The 21,513-nt window shown below is 45.4% G+C and overlaps 1 protein-coding gene across 1 annotated transcript in view; it reads left to right on the top strand.

The window, feature by feature from the left end:
* Nucleotides 1–21,513, top strand: part of ACAA2 (acetyl-CoA acyltransferase 2) — a 36,107-nt gene that overhangs the window by 1,877 nt on the left and 12,717 nt on the right. The window contains exons 2-6 of the mRNA XM_077463011.1: nt 12,734–12,900; nt 14,571–14,699; nt 15,702–15,818; nt 17,103–17,250; nt 20,850–21,025. Of these exons, the coding sequence (XP_077319137.1) occupies nt 12,734–12,900; nt 14,571–14,699; nt 15,702–15,818; nt 17,103–17,250; nt 20,850–21,025 (737 nt within the window). The remainder of the gene's footprint in view (nt 1–12,733; nt 12,901–14,570; nt 14,700–15,701; nt 15,819–17,102; nt 17,251–20,849; nt 21,026–21,513) is intronic.

Raw genomic sequence — 21,513 nt, 5'->3', positions numbered from 1 at the left:
GTGCAGGTGTGTTGGGGTGCCATTCAGAATGAATCCTATCACACCAGTGTATTTACCCTCCATTCATTCTTCCTATCTACTGTTTTTTTTTTTTTTTTTTCTATGACTCCATACAGAGGGTCTGCCCCGAGGAAGGGGAGTTATGTACTTTTTTTTTTTTGGGGGGGGGGGGGGGGTGGTGTTTAAAAATTGTATACTTTTATATATTTTCTGAACTGTATAAAAGGACAAAAATTTTATTAGGCTTTGTTCACATGGGTGTACAACCGTGCAAGGGTCGTCTTTGCCCACATCAATTGGGACACAGTGGCTCTATGGACACAGTTATGTCTACGTTGGGGGGGACACGCACCCCAACACCTGCACGGCTGTCAGATTAGGACCAATGATTGTGTCTATACAGCTGCTACATCCCAATTGTCTTGAATGGGACTGTCTGTGCAGGCAAAGTCTGCCCTCACATGGGTGTACACATTCATATGCCCTGTTTGAATGGAGCCTCAGCCCCCAATCACACAGGTGCAATTTGACGATTCCAGATCGCATGAGAAGTCGCACCCTGTTGTCTGCAATGGAACTGTTCAAAACGGTGCAACTCCAGTTTGCAATGCTGCACTGATTTGAAAAAAGGCTCCTGCACAATCTTATTTATTTTTTTGCTATGTCATGTGCGATTTCCATAGACCTCTGTGCATGAAGTTGCACAGATGTCAGGTAGGTTGTACCTGAAATCGCACTGACCTGCGGCTTTGAAATTTTGTTACTTCAAGTAAAGTAGCACGATTTCAAAGTCGCATTCAGTGTGAACGAGGGCTTAAAGTGCTGTTGCCACTAAAAAATTGTTAAATTCTTAAAAAAATAAATAAAATTGGGGGGGGGGGGGGGGAATTTTTTTTTTTTTTACTCTCCTCTAAATACCTGTTGCTAGGGGTCCCTCGTAGTCTGCCTTCTTCCTTGCCCGGGCTGGTGACATCACTTCCCCTCGCGCTACACAGTCATCTGGGACCTGTCATGTGTCCCAGGTGACTGTGCGGCGTATCACAGCGCCCTACGCCGCTCGCGCATGTGCAGTGGGTGCCCAGCTGTGAAGCCACAGCCGGGTGCCCACAGTACGAATGACGGTGCCACAAGCGGAGCGGGGAACGAGGGGGGGGGGGGGGGCGGCTTCGTTCCCCCGCCGCATCGCTGGACCCTGGGACAGGTAAGTGTCCGATTATTAGAAGTCAGCAGCTGCAGTATTTGTAGCTGCTGACTTTAAATTTTTTTTTTTTTTTTGGGGCACCCCACTTTAAGGGTCACCTTTAGCAATAAACTGTCTATGCAGATAAGTGGTGTCTGTAGATAAAAACAAACTGTGCAGCTCTGACTAACATTAAATAATGCTCTTGCTATAGGCCATTTATTCACCTCATGAAGCCTGACTGGAATACTCCCAGGATGTTGCCAAGTGAGGCCTAGTCATTACTGCTCTCCTCCACCATCACAGGAGTGAGCTCTTTTTCTGATTCAAACCCCTTACATACTCTCTCTCCTTTGATGCAGTAGCTCTGATCTCAGCGACTTAGAGCTCACTCCTGTGATGGTGGAGGTGAGCAGTGATGTCCATTTTTATGTTCCTTACGAAGCCTGACTGGAATACTCCCAGGCTGTGGCTAAGTGAGGCCTAGTCATCACTGCTCACTTCCACCATCACAGGAGTGAGCTCTAAGTCGCTGAGATCAGAGCTACTGCATTGGGGGAGAGAGTATGTAAGGGGTTTGAATCAGAAAAAGAGCTCACTCCTGTGATGGTGGAGGAGAGCAGTAATGACTAGGCCTCACTTGGCAACATCCTGGGAGTATTCCAGTCAGGCTTCATGAGGTGAATAAATGGCCTATAGCAAGGGCATTATTTAACGTTGGTCAGCACTGCACAGTTTGTTTTAATCTAGACACCCCTTATCTGCATAGACAGTTTATTGCTAAAGGTGACCTAACTGTTTAAAAATAAAGATGGGGGGATTGTTCTTTGTTGCCATAGCAACTTGATTCAGCCACTCATGTTTACAAAGTGAAGGCCAATGTTTGGTTGCTCTGATTACCACAGACTGCACTGCCAGCAGGTTAGAGTGTGGTGCCCTCTGAAGGACTCTGTGTGAGGTGACCCCTGGACATGAATAAGTCCAAACTCACTATTCCCCACCCACGCGTTCCTGAAAATTTGGAGTAACTGGGTGCTCTAATCACCACAGGCTGGGAACCATAGACAACACACGTGAAGAAATGTCTCCAGCACACCATGGGTTCCTCCAAAATGATTCTAAAGCTTTATTTTAGGGCTGTTACTGATTCAAATTTTCGTCTTTATTTTATTTATTTTTTTAATAGATTTAATTGACAAATTTTGCTTAATTATAACGCACATACAGATTCAACTACTTTTAGCTGATCTTCTTGCATTGCAACTCTGCATTAGTCAGTGGTAAATGTGGTATACACTATATACAATTACCCGACACTAGTTCGTTTCCACAATCCATGACTTGACTTCACAGTTCACACAAATACGGTTTTAAATTTTAAACTGTAGCACTGACGTAAGTCCTTTTTTTTTTTTTTTTTTTTTTTTTTTTTTTTTTTTTTTTTTTTCCCACAGTAGCGTGACAATCCCTCCACCTCCGGTCTAACTAAGCACTCACCTTATGGCATGGACCCCTGTGCGAACAGGTGGTCATGCAAGCGAGTATGTCCTGGTACAAGGTACAAGGCCCAGGCCTGGCAATGGCTGCCCCCAGTGCAATGTCCTTCAAGCAGATTACAAGAGAACAGTGCAGCATCAGTCTTAAGTTGGCCATAAACTATACTAACAGGTTATACAATCTCCTTTAATCACTTGGCCTCTGGAAGATTTACCTCCCTCTCCTTCATGACCAGGCCAATCTTTGCGATATGGCACTGCGTTACTTTAACTGACAATTGCGCAGTTGTGCGACGCTGTACCCAAATCAATTTTATGTCTTCTTTTATTTTTTTTTCTCCCACAAATAGCGCTTTCTTTTTTGGTGGTATTAGATTGCCGCTTTCTATATATGTATTCTGCTACATATTTTTGGCTAAAAAAAAAAATCCCAATAAGCGTATATTGATTGGTTTGTGCAAAAATTAATGTCTACAAACTATGGGATATTTTTGTTGCACTAGTAATGGAGGTAATTGTCGACATAGCTGGACTGCGATATTGCGGCGGACATTCTGGCACTCCAACTTTCAACGCATATGTCGCATGAAAAGTCACTCCCCATTAAGTGCTAGTTCACACCAGACGCAGTTCCGTTCAGTTCTGTGCACTTTTTTTCTGCACAAAATGCATGCACAGTGTTTTCCATGTATTCCAATACCTCTAGTTCACACCATCCAATCAGTTTCCGTTCAGTTTCTGCACCGGAAACTGACTGCTTGGTGTGAACTAGAGCCATTGGAAAACACTGTGCATGCATTTTTAGTGCAGAAAAAAGCGCATCTGGTGTGAACTGGCCCTAAGTGCAATGGAATCATTCTGATAGGAGCAACTTGAATTGCTGTGACTTAGAAAGAGGTTCCTGCACTACTTTTGGTGCGACATCGACACAACTTGCTTTGACTTCTTTAACAGAAGTTGTATGCAACTCATGCCGAAGTCGCACTAGGATGTTGGCTTCAAAGTCACGGCAGTGTGAACCGGTGTAACTGACACTTTGTGGGGACCAGTGACGCAAATAAAGTGATCAGTGCTAAAAAAAAATGCACTGTCACTATACTAATGACATTGGCTGGGAAGGGGTTAAACATTGGGGGTGATCAAAGAATTAACTGTGTGCCTAGCCAGTGTCTGTGTACTGTGTGGAGGCCCTTTCACTAGGGGAAGACATGGATCCCAGTCTCTGCTTTGCAGGAACACAGGATCAATGCCTTCCCCACTGACAGAACAGCAATCTGCCTTATTTACATAGGCGGACCGCTGCTCTGCCTCTGTACGGAAGGGTCGGCGGGTGCTGGCGGACATCTAGTTTGCAGTACCCGACAATCGGCTCCCACCGTGTATAATCGCAAAAGGAGCGAGCCAACGGCGGCACGCATGCACACCTGCTACCTGGAAGAGCTGGATCGTGTGTGTGTGTGTGTGTGTGTGTGTGTATATATGATCCAGTGTGGCGGTGCCTCCCTGTAGCAGGAAAACTGCTATAGAGCGGACCTTAAGGTCCCTTTCACACTGCTGCAACTTGAAAGTCATGCGATTATTTATTATTATTCATGTGTTTTTTATTTTTTACCGTGATTTTGTGGCTGCGATTTAAGGAAATGCCTGTGTAAACTTGAGGTCTGTGGACCTCAACTTGCACCAAAGCCGGATCACAGTAGTACAAGGACTACTTTGAAGTCGGTGCAACTTTAAGATGCACAGATATGAATGGAAGTCATGGGGTAGGGACTTGTCATGTGACTTTGCAGTCCCAAGTTGCACAAGTGTGAAAGGGGCCTAAGCGGTTAAATCAACCAAAACTTTCATGAGGACAGAAAATCTGATAGGCCCTTGCTCTACAAGTCTAAGTAGTTGATGGTAGATATAAAGGAGATTGTGTAATGTGTGGCCAGCATAAAGTTGCAAGTGTTTATTTATAAAAAAAACATGCTTAAAAATGATGTCAGCAGAGATGGGTGTTTATCAGCTTTTTATTTTTTTGTCAAATCTGTTTATTGGTTTTAGAACAAAACATCCGGTGGTTGCGAAGGGTGCATTGTGAAGGCAGTATTAGTAACAACCTGGATTTTGAGGTGACAATTCAATACAGTCCTTGATTACATATATTTGAATTACATATATTTGAATACAATGACACATTTGTTGGTAACATATGACTTGCACAAGGTGAGGCATATGGTAAAAAAAACAAATTCAGATCTTGTCATATTTTTGAGGACCACCTCTATTAGCATACATGTCTATGTAGAGGGGGTAAGCTGTTAACCAGTTGCTTCCAAAGTGAGATGGGGGGGGGGGGTAGGTTTATGCCAATGGACAGCTATGGCCTTGTGTGCATAGAAGAGAAGCAATCCTATTGACGTAGGTCCCGCAACTGTGCGTGCATTGCGCATGTGCGAGCAAAGCTGTGACTGGCCGGGCAATCTTCTGGGACCTGTGACGCAACCCAGAAGATTGGAGTGATCTTCCTTGCGGCACCATGGAAGGAAGTGGGAGCTGGGTGCCTGTAGAAACGGGGTACCCCCCCCCCCCAAAAAAAAATGACAGGCCAAATGTGACATGTCAGGGGGTCACCAGCACTTAAAGCGGAAGTTCCATTTTTGAGTGGAACTCCGCTTTAATTGTTCTATTAAGCCCAGAATACATATTGACATAGAAGGTTGTAATGACGATCTGGTTAATGAGCGTCCATTACCTCCTCCCAGTACCCAACAATAGCCAGGCAGGTCCAAAATATATGTGTGAATTCTCCGGGAATTCCCCCACAGTGCCAGCATCCGGGGGGGGGGGGGCATCAGGATTCATTTTGTGTAGTCTGTACGGGGTAAAATATGCACGATGGACTATCTTAAATTGGATTAAATGATCTCTCGGTGAGACAAGGGAAATCCCAGATGGGGTCCCAGTCATCATTATCCATGTCTGGGATGTCTTGTGACCACTGGGCTCTAAGTTTCTCCAGAACAGGCAGGGAGGCCATTACCAGATCGGATTATAATTGAGAAGTGGGCTTCTTTGTACAGTCTGACCTAAGGAAGTCCTCCTCCAGTGCGGACTGGACGACCTCCTTATCTCTGATGGGGGCAGAATGAGGGAATTGGCTGCTGAAGGCATGGGAGAACTGGAGATTATGAAAAAAATAGGACTGTGGGACTTTGAAATCAATTCAGAAAAAGGGGCCAGAGATTGTTTTGTGACCACCTGGGTAATTGTTTTTTGATGTGAAATTTGGTCCAGGCATGAGGTTCTGGTAATTTTGTAAATGTGGGGTTCCACCCTAGGGGAGGGCATTAGGAGAGATTGCTAGTTTAGGGTATCGCTCAATCTCAAGTACGACTCTCCACACGTGCATTGTAGTGCGCATGGATGGTGTCCGTTGGTAAGGGGCCCTAGGTCTTCGGAATAGTAGGAGTTTCAGGGAATTCACCACTGCCGCCTCAACTAAAGTAGCAGAACTAGTTGTGTCTGAGCTGGGCCACCAGGCAGCAGTAACAAACTGGGTGGCCAAGAAATCTTTATAAAAATCAGGACGTGCCAGGCCTCCCTGGGAGGCCAGGCGCATTAGTGTGGGCCATCTGTATCTAGAGGACTCTGGTCCCCATAGAGAAGATGATTTAGGTGAGTAAAAAAGGATTTGTGGACCCATTGCGGAGAATGGTGAAACAAGTACGTAAGTTTAGGTAGCATTTTCATTTTTATCAAATTTATGTGACCTAGGAGTAATTGGGTAGAGACTCCCACGCCTTCAGCTTGAACCACTGGGGGTTAGTTTAGTGATATATAATATTGTGAAGCCTGTCTGGAGACCACCACTGCAAGATACCTGAAGTTCTCAACCCATTGTAAGGCAACATCTGAGGAAGCAGAGGTGCAGGGACTATAGGGAACATTAGGGATTTGGCCCAATTAACTTTTAAGGCCTGTGACAGATGAAAATTGGGTAAGGGGGGCCCCCCTGAGAGATGATTCAGCGTCATTAAGGAAAAAGTAGGAGGTCGTCTGCGTACAGGGCCACTCTCTCCTCCAGCCATCCAACACGCAGCCCTTTGACATGTAGAGAATTACGAAGGGCCTCTGCTACTGTCTCTATTGCGATGGCAAATAAAGCTGGAGAAAGAGGGCAACCCTGTTCCGCCGAAGGCAGTTTTGGTGTCTATGGCCCTTTCTTGTAGTGCCTGTACCTGAAGCTGTAGGGCTCTGAGGTCCCTGGAGTACGACTGAACCACGTCATCAATGGTGGAGACCTGGTCCTCCACCTCCAAAGGTCGTGGTGGACGAGACTGACGTCCGTTGCCACATAATCAATCTTGGCAATGAGGGACTCCTTGCATTCAGCTATTGCTGCCAGGATGTCCACTCCAGAGGGGTAAGCCGTGTCCGAAGTCTCCTCCGTGGTCCGTGTGCAGGCAGACATAATGGTGTTAGGCGAGCACGTGGTTAAAATGGCCACCAGCTGGGAAGCGTGGCGAGCGCTAGAGCAGACTGTGTGCAGCAGGTCTTGGGTGGAGCGATGATGATTGATCCTAGGGTGACGGGAACCTGCGGGTGGTCGGCAGAGCGGAGAACGAGGGCTGGAAACAAACTGCTGGTAGAGGGTTATCTGGATCGGAGCACCAGTGAAGCATGTCAGCTCTGGTTCACATGCCGGCCATGCGCGCACCCCCCCACCCCCGTGTTATCAGCATTTTGCTGATAAGAGAAAACGGTGCATATAATGGCGCTGAAAATTGCAGTGAATTTATTGTGCTTATGTTGTGTTTTTCATAGGTCCTTTGACTCCAAAACTGCATCAATAAATGTAGCAAGGGTGCATTATTGATGCGTTCTGGCTGCGTTTTCAATGCATTTCAACAGGGTGTTGCTTTTTTTTTATTTATTTTTTTTCCTGCCCAAAAATGTAGCAAGGATTATTTTTAACACTACAGCAGAAGCACAATGGACCAGTGTGCAGACATACATAGAATTTTTAAAGGGATGCATTTTTCTTGAGCTTTTCTTGCGCTAAAGTTGCCGATAATGGCCGGAAATAAATTCATATTCTTTTAATTTCATGATATTAATTAAAAAGTCTTCATTTCAGTGCTTCCTGAATTTTCGGTTTTCGGCACAAAGTGTGGGTTTTTTACTTTTTATTTATTTATTTTTTTTTTATTTTTTTGTGGTACTGGAGTGGCGGTGATCAGGAATACTGTTGCTGGTTGCACTGAGTGGATGGAGCTGGGAAGGTGGATACCCTCGGTCAGGTGACTATTGCTGTCTGTGTCCCCTCTGGGGAGATTCCTCCTCACTTCCTGCTTCAGTGACTGTCTCAGGGACAGGAAGTGCAGTGAGTCCCCATAATGGGTGAACATACTGTAATAAAAACCTAACCGGGGGTCTCGCCCTTCACCATTCTGATTAAAAAAAAAAAAAAAAAAAAAATACAAGTGAGTTTTGAAGGAAACCTGTCATGAGTTTGCTATAGAGGCTGTCATGGCTGACCTCTCCCTCAGAAGTTGCCTGACTCTCGTGCTTATTGCCTTGCGCTGAGACTTTGCATTGCTGACCTTGAACAAATGTACAGATCAGGACTCTCCCGTGACTTTCATAATCTGCATACTGATTAACTAACCATTGTGGCTGCTGGCTGTGTATAGTAGCCCGACCGCATTCCTTCATGTTCTTGAAAAGTCTGCAAAGGGAGTCCCCATATTTTTGGCACAACAAATAATTTTTATGCTAAATGTGTCCTCGTAGGGGAGATTTTCCTAGCTTCCTATTTTGGTGACCACTGCAGTGTGGGGGGAGGGGGCTCTAAGCCAGTGGTCCCCAACCTTTTTGGGACCGGCTGCATGGAAGAAAATTGTGCCACGGCCCGGCGAGGGACTGGGGGTGATGTACTCACACATGAGGGGGGAGGAGGGGGGGGAGCGAATTTTGCCGGCAATTTATTGGACAATAGCTGGTGTTCGGCTGTTGGTACTTCAATCATCATGGCACCATGGTTGGTATGGTGTCAGAATGATTGAAGCGCATTATTACTTATATTACATTGTAATATAAATGAAATAGTTCAACTCGCCATAATGCAGAATCAGTGGGAGCCCTGAGTGTGTCACTTTCCAAGTCGCCTGCCACCAGATGAGAAATGCCACTTGTCACGCTGCCTGCCACCAGTTGAGGAATGCCACTTGCCACATCATCTGCCTGTGCCATCAGATGAGGAATGCCACTTGCCACGTCACTTGCCTGTGCCACCAGATGAGGAATGCCACTTGCCACGCTGTCTGTCACCAGTTGAGGAATGCCACTTGCCACATCACCTGCCTGTCACCAGTTGAGGAATGCCACTTGCCACGCTGTCTGTCACCAGTTGAGGAATGCCACTTGCCACATCACCTGCCTGTCACCAGTTGAGGAATGCCACTTGCCACATCACCTGCCTGTCACCAGTTGAGGAATGCCACTTGCCACATCACCTGCCTGTGCCACCAGAGAAGGAATGCCACGCTGTCTGCCACCAGTTGAAGAATGCCACGCTGCCTGCCACCAGTTAAGGAATGCCACTTGCCACATCACCCGCCAGTGCCACCAGATGAGGATTGTCACTGCATTGGTGACACTGGTTCAGTGGTCTTTCTTAAATGAGGGCAGGAGAGCAGAGATGCGGGGCGGGCAGTGAGAGATGATGTAATCTCTCTGCTTCCCGCCGCACCTCCAACATTCTGTATGCTGTGAGGGCAGAAGAGCGGTGATGCTAGGCGGGCAGGGAGAGATGATGTCATCTCTCTGCTCCCCGCCGCACCGCCGACATTCCGCACGTTGTGAGGGTGGAAGAGTGGGGATGCTAGGCGGGCGGAGAGAGATGTCGTCTCTGCTCGCCAGCCCGCTTCTCTTATTCGCCCACCCGCTTTCCTCTCTGATCCACCGGTGTCTTACAGCCTGCCGTGGCCCGGCTGCAAAGACGCTACGGCCCGGTAGTGGGCCGCGGACCGGGGGTTGATGACCCCTGCTCTAAGCAAGCTCACAAGCAGCAATACAGATCTGACAGAGGTTCGGACCATTTATACCATCTAAAGAAGAGTGTTTAGGCTGAAACTAAACCCTTTTAAATTCCCACTCCCAGGAAAAAAAATATATGTAATAAAATGTTCCCCTGGCAGCAACAAAAAAATAAATTGCCCATCTTTTAAAGTTATAACTAAAGGCAAAACTTTTTTTTTTTTTTTTTTTTTTTTTTTTATAAGAACAAAAAATGGAGAGGGATTATAACACTTGTCAGTTTTTATTGATGTCTGTGTCCCCATTAAGGAGATTCACCTTCTTTGTCCTGTTTTCCCATTTTCATTGAAAGTGAAAAAATTCCAAGTTGGGTTGTCCCCAGAAAATGAGAGGGAATTCTTTCAATCAGGGAAACTAGTTTTGGTGACCTGGAAGTCCCAGAGGAATTCCTTTTCATTTGCAGAGATTTCCTCTCACTTCCTGTGTGGCTATGGGGCACAGATGATGAAAGAAAACAAATCCTAACAGGGGTTCTAACCCTTCTTTACTCATTACAAAATGGCGGCGGGGGGTAGTTTTGCCTATAGTTCTACGTTAATCTGGAGCTGTCCTCCGCAGTACTTCCAATTCACCACAAGATGTCCTCAATCTTCCAGGCTGAATGACACCTCGCAGGAATACTGTGATTGCGGGGCACCATAGGTGAATTCTTGCAATGCACACCACTGATATCATGCCTGCATCAGAGTGCCGGGGGAAGAGGACCCTGTGTGCCACACAACCGGCCTGAAGAAGAGATATTATATTTTGTGTGTGATTTCTGTTTATCCAGTGTGGAAGAACCCAGGGCATCGCACAATCCCACAAAAAAAAGTCTGACACTAGTAGAAATTGCTAGCTGCCTGGCTTTTATGCTTATTCTTGTTCTTAGGCTTTAGTATTTCTAAGTCCCTGACCCTGAAAAAGTGGGAAGATCTATTTATTTATATATTTTTTCCTGCCTTTTTTGCTCTGATGTCACAGGTTTTTTCCAAGTCCATAAATTAAATCTCCTAGGACAAGTTCCCTAGAGGGGTTGTTCACACACCCCCCCCCCTTCTTTCCTTTTTTCCCTTCTTTCCTTTTTTCCCTTCTTTCCTTTTTTCCCTTCTTTCCTTTTTTCCCTTCTTTCCTTTTTTCCCTTCTTTCCTTTTTTTCCTTTTTTCCCTTCTTTCCTTTTTTCCCTTCTTTCCTTTTTTCCCTTCTTTCCTTTTTTCCCTTCTTTCCTTTTTTCCCTTCTTTCCTTTTTTCCCTTCTTTCCTTTTTTCCCTTCTTTCCTTTTTTCCCTTCTTTCCTTTTTTCCCTTCTTTCCTTTTTTCCCTTCTTTCCTTTTTTCCCTTCTTTCCTTTTTTCCCTTCTTTCCTTTTTTCCCTTCTTTCCTTTTTTCCCTTCTTTCCTTTTTTCCCTTCTTTCCTTTTTTCCCTTCTTTCCTTTTTTCCCTTCTTTCCTTTTTTCCCTTCTTTCCTTTTTTCCCTTCTTTCCTTTTTTCCCTTCTTTCCTTTTTTCCCTTCTTTCCTTCCTTCGGAACATGGGTCAATACACATTCATTGATGCTGTGAATGTGTGCACCTTATGCTGAGCATGCAGTGCCAGCACAGTAATGTTTGCTGCGGTGCAAGCATGCATGCACTATTTCTTTGACCTTTTGCCACACCATTGCAAAGCTCGTCCATCAGCGGGTGCGGTGGGGTGCCATTCAGAATAAAGGGCTCTGAATTGCAGCAATGAACTTTTAATGCAAAATTGAGTAAACTGACCCGAAGAATGGAAACTCCAAAAAAAGTAGAGGTTGGTGGCTTGCAGCACTAAGGCTGGGTTCACACTGGTACGACAGGACAGTTGTACCACTTTGGATTCGACTTTGCTTTGCGACTTGACGTCCGACTTCAATGAACAGGGATCGGACTTTGATCCCTGACTATACCAGGCACTGCGTCCGGTATGAATCTTTAGGGGGTATGGCAAAAGGGGGGGGGGGGAAATAAAACATGCCATGGGTTCCCTCTCCAAGAGCATACCAGGCCCTTCTGTCTGGTATGGATTTTACCAGGAACCTCCCACACTGAAAAAAAGTGTGGGAGTCGCGTGCGCACACCCCCCCCCCCCAAAAAAAAATCCGTATTGGGTGGAGGGGTGCACTTTAGGGCAGGGGGGGCCATGCGACACCACCCCACCCATGCTTGGTTGTTGGGGTCTGCGGGCAGGGGGCTTATTGGAATCTGGAACAAAGGTGGCCCCCAGATCCCGACCCCCCCCCCCCACCCTATGTGAATTCCGGGCTGTGTGCTCGGATAAGAGTTTGGTATGGATTTTGGGGGTACCCCCCATGCTGTTTGTTGGGGGAGTTCCCCTAAAAATTCATACCAAACCAAAGGGCCTGGTATGCTCTTGGAGGGGAAACCCATGCCATGTGTGGTGTGTTATTTTGGCGTGGAGTTCCCCTTCAAGATCAAAAGAACAGAAGCACAAGTTGTGTGCCAAAGTCGGATCACTGAAGACGGCGATCTGACTTTGATCCAATTTCAGTGATATTCAGTGGGTTGAAGTAGGATCAAAGTCGGACTAAAGTGGTGCAGGGAGCATTTTCGGACCGACTTGTGTCAGACCAGTTAACAAGAAAAAGAACCTCTGCTCCAGGTGTATAGAGATAAGGCTGATTAGAGTATCTTGCAGAGTGCTAGCCCCGGCCTGCCTCTGTGGGAAACTTTGAAACCAAGTTAAGACGGTCCTCATAGGGAAACATTGATTTTCACACGTCATGTGACATGAGTGCCCAATGTTGGAGTGTTTGACGTACCAGTATGAATCCGCCCTGAGGTTCAAGGTTCGGCTCCATTAAGGTGTGTGTGTTATTTTAATTACCCATGATGCGTGGGTTTAGCAGATCAGACAAGCATTCTATAGCTATGGTGTGGGGGAAAGTCTGACCACACATGTAATGTACGGTATCATATTTATAAATGTGTATTTATAATATACGTTTTTTGTTTTGTAGGTGTCTTTATTGTCGCTGCTAAGAGAACCCCATTTGGTACCTTTGGGGGAGTTCTCAGGGATCACAGCGCAACAGACTTGGGAGAGATCGCAGCGAAAGCCGCCCTTGCCGCGGGCAATGTGGCCCCTGATGCTGTGGATAGTGTGATTTTTGGAAATGTCGCTCAGGTATAAAAGAATGTAGTGTGTTTTGTGTTTTTTGTGGGGTCGTTTGTACTGGTGATCATTATCACAGAGTGCCGGGGGGGGGGGGGGAGAAACAACAAAGTCTTAGAGTTGTCCCCAGTGGAATATGTGAGCAGAAATCCCCTAGCCCAGTGATGGTGAACCTTGGCACCCCAAATGTTTTGGAACTACATTTCCCATGATGCTCAACTACACTGCAGAGTGCATGAGCATCATGAGGAAATGTAGTTCCAAAACATCAGGGGTGCCAAGGTTCGCCATCACTGCCCCACTTGAATCTCTTAACTGTCTGTTCACACCAGAACACTGTGCAGGGAACCGACATTCCACCCCCGTTTCCTGCATTGTCTTCAAAATGCACTGCAGTTGCAATCTGCAGCGGGAGTGTCACCACTAACACCCCAAATGCAGTGCATGTGCCTGCACCGGATTGCATGGTACAGAAGTTGCAGTATATAATTGTGTGTGTGTTTGGGGTGTGTTGTGTTTGTGTTTTATTTTTTTTATTTATTTTTTGCTGCACTACTTTTTGGTATGGTCCAGTGCAATTCCACTTATTCAAAATTAATGGGTTTAAATCTGATCGCACTGCACCCCATGGGATTCCTGGTGTGATAACATACATACAGTGTAGAGTAGTGTTTGGTGATTTTAACACCGACATAGTGGAACCCTGTAATAAAAAAATAAAACATTTTGGCCATACGCTTTACTATTTACCCTGATTAGAAGGAAGCGTGTGTGTGTGCGCCATGGCATCTGACCCTCTTGCATGCTGCCCTCACTCTCGCCACTATGTCTGAGCTACTTCTGCATTTCCACCACTTAGTCTGCATACCCTCGCTTTGCTCCCCCAATCATCGCTGCACCGGACCCTTATCACCCCCCCCCCCCCCCCCCCCTCCCACCACTACCATTGCATCTTCACACTGCATGCCACCTGACAGCTCCTGTGTGCTCCCTCACTGTTATCACTGCACAACTACCGTCACCCCTCACTGCACCTGCCATCAACTCAACTCCCCCAAAAAAAAAAAAAAAACTCTCCCCATGCCTAACCTTTACAGGTACACTTTTGCTAATGTAGAATACAAAATGACTACAGGGCACAGTGGTTATGCTCTTTTTGGGGGGGGGGGGGAGTTTTGGCGCCATTTACACTGTCTGTCCCCAGTCCTCTGGTTTAAGTTCCACTGGGTGGAAGACTGAGACCGTCTTGTGCAAGAGAACATGTACTGCAAGGTACAGGTCCAAATTGAAGGTGAGCACTGCAGCTACATTTGAGTTGGTGGCTTTTTTTTTTTTGTTTTTGTTTTTTTTGTGAGGGGGGAGGGGGGGAAGGGGTAAGCTTGGTTTGGAAATAAGTTATTGCTTTAGATAGTACTTTGTAATCATTGACTCCCATCAGGTTTTATTCACATGATAGCAAGGCAGAAATACCTGCTTTAAAGTAATTTTATTCTTCTGTATTTTTTTTTTTTTTTTTTTTTTTCTTGTTTAGATGTTCTATATCTGTCATTATTCCTGTGTGATGAATGTGTTGTGAAAAGTTCTAATGTCTTAATTCTGGCTGTAGCAGCTGTACAGAAATGTTCTCCTGAGAGCTCGCCATTAATCTGATCTGAATCTGTATTTTTTTTTTTTTTTTGCAGACTGCCAGTGATGCCATCTACTTATCCAGACATGTAGGCCTCCGTGTCGGCATCCCCATTCCTGTCCCGGCTCTAACGGTCAACAGACTGTGCGGCTCCGGCTTCCAGTCCGTCGTCAATGGATGCCAGGTATATGTTAACATAGGTGTTCATCGTTTTTATTGCTTGCTTAACCACTTGAGCCCCAGAAGATTTGGCTGCTCAGTGACCATTTGCCACTTTTTGTGATACGGCTCTGCGTCGCTTTAACTGACAACTGCATGGTCGTGAGACGCTGTACCCAAACAAAATTGATGGCTCCCCCCCCCCACAAATAGAACTTCCTTTGGTTGATATTTGATCACCTCTGCGGTTTTTATTTTTTTTGCTATAAACAAAAGATGAGCGACAATTTTGAAAAAGAAAAAACTATCTTACGGGGGGGGGGGGGGGGGGGGAATTATATATATATATATATATATATATATATATATATATATATATATATATATATATATATATATATATATATATATATATAATCTCTGTCAGCTCCCTCTGCGTGGACCGGGATCAGATGCCAAGGCCTCGTTCTAAGATGAGTAACTCAAAATGAGCTAATATGAACTGCATACTAGGTTATTATGCCTTTGCCTTGCAGGCCTTTTTTTATTTTATTTTTTTTATTCGGTGCGAGTATACAACCACTCTTAAGTGGTTAAGCTGAGCGCCTTGAGTCGGTCTCTCTTCTCTCACCCCCCCACCTTTTATATACAAGCAAAGACTCAGCAGCTTGGGCCCCACCTGCTTTCCTCCTTCCCATTTAAGGACGTTGTGTCCATGTTAAAAGATTTCTCATCCCCTCGTGCTCCTGCAGGAAGTGAGGGGGGAAATCTCAACAAGCACAGTAATACCTACCAGAGGCTTTAAACCCTTTCCCACTCTATACAAAAATAAATTAAAAAAAAAAAGGTTTTAGTTGGGGTTTTGCTTTAAAGCACGCCTTTACTCTTTCTGATAGAACAATATTTGCCTACAGAATGTTCTACGTGTAACCGTTATTGCATGGAAGCAACTGATTGCAGGTTGACAATTTTTGATAAGATTCAATCCATAAATGTCTTCTCCTCCTCCTCCTTTTACTTTGCCCAGGAAATCGCCTTACGAGAGTCGGAGATCGTCCTGTGTGGAGGGTCAGAGAGCATGAGCCAGTCTCCTTATGCCGTGCGAAATATCCGATTTGGAACCAAGCTGGGAGTGGATCTCAAGGTACAGACAGTGTTGAAGAAAGTCTGACAAACACTGGACTTGCATCTCTGTAATTTTCCATCACAGATTTGAATATAACTGGTTGCTGTAGGGGATTTGAAGTGATACTAAAGTCGTGTGTGGTGTTCTTTTTAAGAATTAAAAAAAAAAAAAAAGTTATACTTGCCTGCCTTGTGCAGTTGGTTTTGCACAGAGCAGGCCAGATCCTCCTCTCCTAGGGTCACTCTTCGGAGATCCTGGCCCCTCCCTCCTGTTGAGTGCCCCCACAGCAACCAGCTTGCTATGGGGGCACCAGAGCCAAACCACAGCTCCCTGTGTCCATTCAGATGCAGAGCTTTGTCCTCGCCCCCTTTCTGTCCTCATTGGCTTCCGCTGCTGTCAAAGTCAGCCAGCCAATGCTGCAACGCTGCTGTCTCTGCCAATGTAACATCTCTGGATCTAGATGGATCCTCAGTGTTTGGAGACAGAAAAACTTGCTGGCTGTCAAAGCAGTTGATGCGCAGGGAGGGGTGATCTGATGGAGATGAGTGTTTTCATTGTAGGGGTATTATGTTAATAGGTTGATGTGGAGGGAGAGGTGATGTGTTGGGATGGGATTGTAGGGGTGTTATGGTGGAGGGAGGGGTGATGGGATGTTATGACTTGTAGGGGTGTTATGGTGGTAGGTTGATGTTGGGGGGAGGGGTTATATGATAAGAGGGGTGTTATGGTGGTAGGCTGATGTCGAGGGGTGATATGATGAGATGGGTGTTCTGGCAGGTGGTGTAAGGCCCCTTTTACACTGACGGACCGTTCAGGTCCACCTGTCAGTTTTAACAGCGGACCTGAATGGGTGCTCCGTGCTGGTCTATGGAGCGATGGATGTCAGCGGAGACATGTCTGCTGACATCCGACCCGTTCCGATCTGCCAAAAGCAGACAGATGGCCCTACATCTAGATCCGTCCCTATAGTATCAGGTGAGATCTGATGAAAACGGACATGCTGTCTGTTTTATTCTGATCTCTCCATAGAGACCAGCGGCACTGGACAAGCCCCTCCCCGCTCAGCAGAGAGGGACCTGTCATCCGCGGGCTCAGCGGAGATCAACGGAGAGATCTCCCGCTGAGCCGCTCTAGTCACATGATTAGTCCCAATGTTGTAGTAAAAGATATGATCCAGTGACACGAGCAGGGGTGTACAGCATACAGACCCCCCCCCCCCCCATATACTGCCATGGTTTGGAGGTTTTCTGTGAAAATGAAATTGGACGCTCATAACTCTGTAACTGTTCTATTCACCCCTAGATGGAGGATACTCTCTGGGCTGGCCTTACTGATTCCATGATAAAGACCCCCATGGCAATCACAGCTGAGAACCTGGCTGAAAAGTATGGAATCTCCCGGCAGGAATGTGACAACCTTGGCTACCGGAGCCAACAGAGATGGAAAGCCGGTGAGTAATTTGAGAAACCCACTTGTTTGTAGATGGGACCACGCCTGCCATCCTAGCCAAGGAGGGTTGTAGTCTGTCAGGCCTGGTAAGAGTGGTTTGCACTAGTATAGGTTAACCTTAGAATGTGTTTAGTGTAAAGTAGAATGAAGTTCTCTTCCTGATACTTAAAGCTGAACTCCAGGGAGATATAAAGAGCACAAATGAATGCAGAAAATGTATTGGTCTGTACAGCAAAGCTCAAAACACAATGAGCCAAAATGTACTGCAGTGTAAGCCTGGACATGGATGGTTCGATAATGTCTGGATTAGAAGGAATTGCCAGAGATTAGAACCATGTGTGGGCAGGCTGAATGTACCAAGTTGTTCGATCAACTTGATACAACTAGCCTTCCGCATTTACTTGCAATTATCGCCAGTGGCTACTATAGCTGCTAACAATTATCACTGTTCTAGTGGGGACAGCTTCACCCACCCAAAGAACACAATGGGGGGGGTTGTTGTTTACGAAAGGCAAATCCACTTAGCACTTGTAGAGTGCACTTGGAAGTGCAATTGCTGTAAATCTGAGGGGTAGATCTGAAATGAGGGGAAGCTCTGCTGATTTTAGCAAACATGTGCAAGCTAAAATGCTTTTTTTTTTTTTTTTTTTTTTTTTTTTTCCTTGCATGTCCCCCCTCAGATCTACAGCGAGTGCAATTTCAAGTGCACTTTGCACTTGTAGTGCAAAGTGAATTTGCCTTTAGTAAATAACCCCCACTATCTCGACAGGAGGGATTTCAGCACTGTCTGTGTTGATGGGGGAACTGTACTGTACAAAATTTTGCACCGTCTATGGCCTGCGTAACTGGCTTGCTGATAGTGGGAGAGAAGAGTGACAGATGAGAGTAGGCTGTTTCTACTTTAGAGTGGGTGTAGGGAGGGACAAGACTTGTAATTGTTATCTGAAGTGGAGAAATATCAGTATCTTTCTGTGTGCTGGTGAGCGGAACTGTGTAAATCTTAGGACTGGATGGACAGAAATGCAAATATTTTGGCAGGTAAATGGCCTATATACATATATGTGCAGTGCCTTGAAAAAGTATTCATACCCCATTTTCCACATTTTGTCATGTTACAACCAAGAACATGTATTTTATGTGACAGACCAATGCAAATTGTGAAGTGGAAGGAAAACTATAAATGGTTTTCAAATATATAATGTTACTATTAAAAAAAAAAAAAATATATATATATATATATATATATATATATATATATATATATATATATATATATATATATATATATATATATATATATATATATATATATATATATATATATATATATATATATATATATTTATATTATTTTTATTTTTTTTAACAAATATATGTGAAAAGTGTGGCGTGCATTTGTATTCAGCCCCCCTGAGTTAATACTTTGTAGAACCGCCTTTCACTGCAATTACAGCTGCAAGTCTTTATGGGGATGTCTCTACCAGCTTTGCACATCTTGAGAGTGACATTTGTGACCATTCTTAGCTTGAGACATTTTGCAATCCGATTGGATGGAGAACGTCTGTGAACAGCAGTTTTCTTGCCACAGATTCTGGATTGGATTTAGGTCTGGACCTTGACTGGGCCTTTCTAACACATGAATATGCTTTAGTCTAAACCATTCCATTGTAGATCTGGCTGTATTTTTAGGGTTGTCCTGCTGGAAGGTGAACCTCCACCCCAGTCTCAAGTCTTTTGCATACTCTAATGCCGTGTACACACGATTGGACTATCCGGCGGACTTGGTCCGCGGACCAGAGTCTGCCGGACAATCCGCCCGTATGTGGGCTCCGGCGGACTTAGAAAGAAGTTTTGACTCAAAATTGTCCACCGGACTCGGCAGTCCGGCAGACAATCCACCCGTCTGTGTGCTAGTCAGCCGGACTTTTGAAATGAACGGACTTGCCCGCACACAGAGAAGTACGTTCATTTTGAACGTGGCTCCAGGTAGCCGGGACTAGCGAAGGAAGTCAATGTTGCCGTTTCCATCGGTGAGATTGACACCTCGCTGGCCCTGTCACCTGGTATGAATTTAAAGGAGAACCCCTACGCCGAAAAAAAACAGCATGGGGGTCCCCCCAAAGTCCATAGCAGACCCTTATCCGAGCACACAGCCCGGTTGGCCAGGAAAGGGGGTGCAGACAAGCGAGCATTTCCCCCCCCTCCTGAGCCGTATCAGGCCGCGTGCCCTCAACATAGGGGGGTGCTTTGAGGAAGGGGGGCTTTCCTTTTCCCTGCTGAAGAAAAGCATCCCCACAACATGATGCTGCCACCACCATGTTTCACGGTGGGGATGGGGTTCAGGGTGATGTGCAGTGTTCGTTTTCCACCACACATGCCGTATTTTTTATTTTTATTTTTTTTTTTTTTATTTATTTATTTATTTATTTATTTATTTTTGCTTTTTAGGCCTAAAATTTCTATTTTTAGTCTCATCTGACCAGAGCAACTTCTTCCACATGTTTTCTGGGTCTCCCCCCCAACATGGCTATTTGCAAACTGCAAATGGGATTTCCAATGGCTTTCTTCTTGCCACTCTTCCATAAAAGCCAGATTTGTGGAGTGCACGACTAATAGTTGTCCTGTGGACAGATCCTCCCACCTGAGCTGTGGATCTTTGAAGCCCCTCCATAGTTACTATAGGCCTCTCTTGGCTGCTTCTCTGATTAATGCTCTTCTTGCCCGGCCTGTTAGTTTAGGTGGACAGCCATGTCTTGGTAGGTTTGCAGTTGTGCCATACGCTTTCCATTTTCAAATGATGGATTGAACAGTGCTCCATGAGATGTTCAAAGCTTGGTGATGTGTGATGTGTGTTGTGTGTGTTTTTTTTTTTTTTTTTTTTATAACCTAACCCTGCTTTAAACTTCACAACTTTATCCCTGGTCTGTCTGGTGTGTTCCTTGGTCTCCATGATGCTGTTTACTAAGGTTCTCTAACAAACCTCTGAGGGCTTTACAGGACCGCTGTATTTATAGTGAGAATAAAATACACACAGGTGGCTTCTATTTACTAATTAGGTGATTTCTGAAGGCAGTTGGTTGCACTAGATTTTAGTTAGGGGTATCGGAGTAAAGGGGGCTGAATATAAATACACGCCACACTTTTCAGATCTCTTATTTGGAAAAAAAAATGTGAAAACCATTTTCCCTCCACTTCCCAATTATGTGCCACTTTGTATTGGTCTATCACATAAAATCCCAATAAAGTAAATTTTACGTTTTTGGTTGTAACATGACAAAATGTGGAAAATTCCAAGGGGTGTGAATACTTTTTCAAAGCACTGTATTACATATACAGCTGTTTTTTGCCTGGAGTTCAGCTTTTAAAACTAACATCAGCTGATCCCCCCCCCCCCCCCCCCCCAGGCATCACCCAGGTAGTCTTAAATATGAAGTCCTCTGTAATGTACTTAACTTTTTTTTTAAGCATTTTACTGATGGGTTATGATGGTCAAATGTCTACAAACTTTTACCAAAGTGGTGTAAATTCTGTGCATTGGGGGCGGTCTAACTGCAATTCCTGCCTCCGTAGTGTAACCTTCTGGCTTTTTCATCTGTTTAGCTCAGGACGCTGGGCGCTTCACTGCAGAAATGGCCCCGATTGATTTAAAAACAAAGAAAGGACCTGTAAAAATGGAGCAAGACGAGCACCCGAGACCCCAGACTACCCTGGAGCAGATGGCCAAACTGCCAACGGTGTTCAAGAAGGATGGAGTGGTGACTGCTGGGAACGCCTCGGTAAGGAACACTTTGGGGGACGTTTACTAAAACCGGAGCACTCAGAATCTGGTACAGCTGTGCATAATAACCAATCGACCTAAAAGCTTCAGTTTGTTCAATTAAACTTTGACAATAAAATCTGGAAGCTGACTGGTTTCTATGCAGAGCTGCACCAGATTCTGCAGTTTTAGTAACTAGCCCAAATTTGAATGATTGTCCAGTCCTTTTTTGGGGGGTGGGGGGGGAACCTGTTATACTTGCCTGCTCCTGAGCAGTGGTTTTGCACAGAGCAGCACAGATCCTCCTCTTCTCAGGTCCCTCTTCAGCAGTCCTGGCCCCTCCCCGGTGAGTGCCCCCACAGCAAGCAGCTTGCTATGGGGGCACTGGAGCGGAGTCATGGCTCCCAGCGTCCATTCAGATATGGAGGCCTGGTTCGGCCCTGCCCCCTCTCTCCTGATTTGGCTAACTGAGATTAACGGTAGTGGGAACCTCGCCCCTGCCCCCCT

The sequence above is a fragment of the Lithobates pipiens genome, unplaced genomic scaffold (assembly GCF_037356315.1).
Source record: "Lithobates pipiens isolate NorthernLeopardFrog02 unplaced genomic scaffold, aLitPip1_a1.2 Scaffold_3, whole genome shotgun sequence".
In the NCBI taxonomy this organism is placed as follows: domain Eukaryota; kingdom Metazoa; phylum Chordata; class Amphibia; order Anura; family Ranidae; genus Lithobates; species Lithobates pipiens.
This window is presented reverse-complemented; position numbering and strand designations above follow the sequence as displayed.